The 5,518-nt window shown below is 31.4% G+C and overlaps 1 protein-coding gene across 1 annotated transcript; it reads right to left on the bottom strand.

Annotated features, from left to right (window-relative positions):
• Positions 1–369: 369 nt before the first annotated feature.
• LOC110727184 (chalcone synthase-like) lies at positions 370–2,772 on the bottom strand. The gene is made up of 2 exons (XM_021906740.1): positions 2,334–2,772; positions 370–1,634 (listed from the first exon to the last, which is right to left on the bottom strand). Exons 1-2 carry the CDS (start codon positions 2,509–2,511, stop codon positions 637–639), a joined length of 1,176 nt encoding a protein of 391 aa, XP_021762432.1. The 5' UTR covers positions 2,512–2,772; the 3' UTR covers positions 370–636.
• Between the last annotated feature and the right edge of the window lie 2,746 nt (positions 2,773–5,518).

The following is a 5,518-nucleotide window of genomic DNA, read 5'->3' as shown; positions in this document are numbered from 1 at the left end:
AAACTTACCGTGCATCTATCTCCTCCACAAACATCTTTCTTGCTTTATTCTGGTTACCGCATCAACACTCACTCTTCAATTGCATTAATTAATATGCAGACAATAAACCTCAAAACATTCAAATACAGGGGTAGTATTATACTTCGTACGTAATTTAATTTGAAATACAACACATTACATTTTTTTTTTTTTTTCCATTTATAAATGGATAATTCTATAGATACCATTACACCAATGTAGTATTCTCTGCTTTATTCCTTCGAAAATATGTGGGTAATGTAATTTATTTTTTTTTTACCAACTTTTTTCTATAATATATTGCAACAAACTACAAGAAAATAAATATCAAATCAACAATGGACGTGGGTCTTTCTGAAAGTCACAATAGTAATAGTATATCTAAGTAGTTACAGTATTGTGTTCCATTTTCGTACATAAAAACATAACCATAACAAACTCACTTAAATATTAATTACGAGTACTATAAATAAATTACAAGCAATGGACCACTGGAAGATAATAATAATTGCTAGTACTGTGAATGAATTACGTTGCAATAGAAGTAGAATCACAGCAGATATTGTGACAATTTTAACTGCCACTCATATTTTATGGGGTAGACATCCAAAAACAACTTCAATAGGTCAAAGGAACACTGTGAAGGACAACAGTTTCGACGGTGAGGCCGGGACCAAACCCGAACAAAACACCCCAGTCTAGCCCATCGCCAGTAGTCGATTTCCCTTCCTTGGACGACTTCTTCCTCATCTCGTCTAGGATGAATAAAACACAAGCACTCGACATATTACCAAAGTCACGTAACACGTTACGTGTGGCGGTAAGTTTTTCTTCGTCAAGGCCTAGTTTGGCCTCGACTTGATCTAGAATAGCGGGACCACCAGGGTGAGCGATCCAAAATAGAGAGTTCCAATCACTAATTCCAAGAGGAGTAAAGGCGTCCTCGAGGGCCTTGTTAATATTCTTAGAAATAAGGCCAGGAACATCTTTCAGTAGATGAAAAGTCAGGCCCACTTCACGCAAGTGTCCATCAATTGCACCCTCAGAGTCCGGAAGTAAAGTTTGGGCTGCCCACACCATCTTAAATAAAGGCCGCTCAATGGACTCATCTGGATCAGCACCGACAATCAACGCTCCGGCCCCATCCCCAAAAAGGGCCTGGCCCACCATTGAGTCCAAGTGGGTCTCAGTAGGCCCACGGAAACAAATAGCCGTGATCTCAGAACAAACCACAAGGACACGAGCCCCGCGGTTGTTCTCCGCGAGGTCCTTGGCGAGACGGAGGACCGTCCCACCAGCAAAGCAACCTTGTTGGTAGAGCATGAAGCGGCGAACAGAAGGGCGTAGGCCGAGGAGCTTAGTGAGCTGGTAGTCCGCCCCAGGCATGTCAACGCCGGAGGTGGTGCACATGATGACATGGGTGATCTTGGACTTAGGCTGGCCCCATTCCTTAATAGCCTTGATCGCGGCTTCTTTGCCGAGCCTAGGGACTTCGGCAACCACCATGTCTTGTCTAGTGTCTAATGATGAGCCCATGTACTCGCACATGTTTGGTTTCTCCTTGAGTATGTCTTCAGTCAAGTACATGTAACGTTTCTTGATCATTGATTTGTCACCTATAAAAATAGCGGTAAAATTTATAAGGTTAGTTCAATTTTAGGCGTATCCTCCCATTTGATCTAGGAGACAGGCATAATATTTATAAGACAATATGTGTACTTCTCTTATTTCCTCAGTTTCATTTTACTCGTCTTACATAAATTTTGTACATTTTTGAAATAAATGGGACAAGTAGATTGAAATGGAGGAAGTATATAGAAGGGAGATTTCATATATTAGGAAATTGAAAGTGCTCTTTTAGGATATTGTTTATATTCATCAGTCATTTTTCTGCTTTATTAAAATAATTAGATTAGCACACTCTTTGCATGCAACTATGCAAGTTTCTAAGGAAACTCGGTCAAATTTGTCTCCTTAAATTTGACATGAATCTTTGCCAAATAAAATCCTTCTTCTTAATATTTTACACTATACAGTATAGAATTTTGCTGAATCTGTCCACAATCTTTAATTTCTTTGATAAATACTTGAAATGTAATTGTCTGATTAATCACAATATAATTCAGGCTTGTGGATCGATTAGTATATTAATCTTAATTAGGAAATGGCATGTGAAAACAAATTAAATCAGTACATCATGTCATTTTCATTTTCCACACAAGGTAATATAATGTATAAATTAAAAAGATGATCAACAATATTAATACATGTATGAGCTAAATTGAAAAAAAAAAAAAAAAAAAAAAAAGACTTACACATGCGCCTAAATTTCTCCTTTAAATCAGTCATATGCTCACTCTTAGTAACATGGAAGTAATAATCCGGATAATCAGCCTGATAAACACAATTGGGCGGAGTGGCGGTACCAATAGCCAAGATCGCAGCCGGTCCATCGGCACGCTGAGCTTGGCGGATTTCATCAAGGGAAGCCATTTAAGCTAGTTACCTAGCACAACAACGTTCCCTAGCAAAACTAAAAAGCAAAGAAAATATATAATAGATAAGACTTAGCTTAATCAAAGTACTTAGCCTAAATATATAATATAATGTACTCGTAACACTTTGTAAGTATATTTATATAATATAATTGGAGTTTAAGAAGAAGGTTAGTTGGAGAAAGTTAAGTAAGATATTGATAGAGAAAGAAGAGCACGTAGACAAAGTTCCAATAGTGCTGTAAGAGATAGTAGTACAACTCGTGAGATATATAAGTGTAGGTGGTAGGTTGGATGGACGGACAGATTTAGGAACACGTGGGTTTGGGAGTTAGGCATGGTTAAGTGATGGTAGATATTGCACTACTCATTTTGATATGAAACATTGTGTGACTTTTGGTGTTTTATTTGCCCAAGTACTTGGTATCTTAGCCCCATGTATCAAAAAAGAAAATTAAATATCGTCATCTAAGCATTATTTTCGAGAACTACAACAAAAAAGTGAGGGTATAAACACAACCGATGGCTACCTTTTAGTTGATTTTTATGTGTGTTATCTCCTTGATTTTAAAGGTGTTGGTTTTTCTTTTTTTTTTTTTGGTAGACTTATGTCTTGATTGAGGTACTTGATTTGGAGGAAGTCCTAATGCATATTGGAATAGAGAGGTAAGAGGTGTAGATCCCACCTATTTTTTAACCAGACTGTTATTCATGTGGGAAGAGATAAAAATACGGTGGCACCACACTTTAATTATATATACCACTAGGAACTTATAGAGTACCATCAAATTTATTATAAGTACCACTGAGAGTGAAGTTAATACCACATCAATGATATTAATTGACCACACGATGAAATTACTCTAAATTGGATGAGAAATCTCAATAATACCCCTTGATATGCATATACTCATGCATATTATATAGCTATTGGAATGCCTCCTCGATTTGTGCTGGTTAATTAGTTGATTGGTTATGGTGGATCATTTAATTTGTGGTTACATTGGGCTAGCCAACTTGCATTGTTGAGTATTTCTAAGTGCTCCTGTGTTATAGACTTGTTACCCTATATAATGGTGAATGGTTTGAGTTTCTTAATAATGTGAATCATACATTGTAACATGTTTTGATCAAATTATGGAATAAATATGGTATTATTACTAGTAATTCAAGAAGTGGCAAGCACACGCCCCACTATGTTAAATAATACTCGTAATTAAGTTCAATTTTATTTTTTTTTTAAATAAAAAGATAAAATATTTTAAATTCTACATGAGTACGTAATTCACATATCAACAAATATATATATACATATATATATATATATATATATATATATAATAGACATCAGGAATGACACATGTCATTTCTTAATGTTGTTTTTTTCCTCCAAAAATATTTTTCGAACAAGAAAGTTCTTTATTTCTTCTCTCTATATTTTTTACATTGACAACCCTATTTACGGACAATAATATATTGTATTGACTTTATAGATTATTAATAGCAATTAAATATTCTTAGTAACTGATATTAATATTTTTGCAAAGAGTGATTTTTTAAAAAATATTTCAGTCAAACAGATTCAATTTATAGTACGGAAGAAAAAAACATCTTTTTGTATTGGATTAAATTGACATCAAGCATCGAGAATATTTTCTATTACATTATAGTAACATATTAAGTGTGTATAAAAAAATTTCCTACACATTTTTTGGACACATGAATCATTAAAGATTTATTAATCTTTGCCCTTTTTTTTTTACCCATTCATATTACATTTAGATAAAAAAAATAAAAAAAAAATCCATATACAGAGTATTCAATAATCTATCTATTAACCTGTAATCAAAGCAAATCCTTTCATGTCACTTGCCATTACCTTGTAAAAAATTTTCCCGCCTTTTTCGCTCCTCTCTCTCTTTTTTTTTTTTTTTTTTTTTTTTTTTTTTTTTTTTTTTTGCAAAATCTTTAAGCAAATTATTTATATCTTATCATATTTACTTTCCAGTTTAATAATCATATTCCATATATACCCAAATGAAATATTTCTGAATATCTTTTATATACTTTATATTTTGTAATGTTATTGTCAAAAATATTTAACAATTGTGCACAGGATTTTAACCTAGTAATATAATATTTACACATACACAAAATTGACACATGTCATTTCATATGCAAAAATTTTGAGCCAAAACCTTTTATAAATAAATAAAAATTAATCATCCCTACATTTCTATTTTCATTCTCAGTTCTTGTTATTTACCACTCATTAATGAAAAATATCTTTACTTGATTTTCTTTTAAAATAACATTATAATAAAAAAAAAAAATTATTTGCATGAGAAATATTTTTGTTACCATATATACATCTATTTGACGTATTAAAATATACTAAACAATATTTTTTTATTTAGATACTTTAACAATAATCTATATTATTTGTTTGATGTAAAAAATATCATAAAATTAATTCATTAATAAATAGTCATATGATACGTACTAGCATTATAAAAATTTCTTAAATCACGTTTTTTTTTTATTATTTTTTTTATTGACTTATTAAGTGTAAAAATAAATTTACACGTTTTTGATACTTTAATTTATATTTTATAATGATACAATAAACTGATTAAAAAAAATAACACATGTTACTTCCTATTTAAAAATTTGCAGCCAAAGCCCTTTTAAAAGGAAAAGAAATAATCACAATAATTATCTGTACTCCACATTGTTTATTTTATTCTCTGTCATTTTTATTAATCACTTATCAATGAAAAACAAGGTATATAAGTTTTATTATCTAACTTATTAACATATAAAAATATCTTTGTTACCTAATATTATACATCAAATTGAGATATTAAACATACGATACTAATTCCAATAAAAAAAAAAAAAAAAAAAAAGAAAGAAAAGAAAACTAAAGGTAGTAATTTTATTATCATAAAATTGAAATTTTGTAACACCGTGCTATATCTAAGTTTCTTATAAATAATGTGCAA

The sequence above is a fragment of the Chenopodium quinoa genome, unplaced genomic scaffold (assembly GCF_001683475.1).
Source record: "Chenopodium quinoa cultivar QQ74 unplaced genomic scaffold, ASM168347v1, whole genome shotgun sequence".
NCBI classification, from domain to species: domain Eukaryota; kingdom Viridiplantae; phylum Streptophyta; class Magnoliopsida; order Caryophyllales; family Amaranthaceae; genus Chenopodium; species Chenopodium quinoa.
Note: the sequence above shows the minus strand (reverse complement) of the source record. Positions and strands in the feature narration are given on the sequence as shown.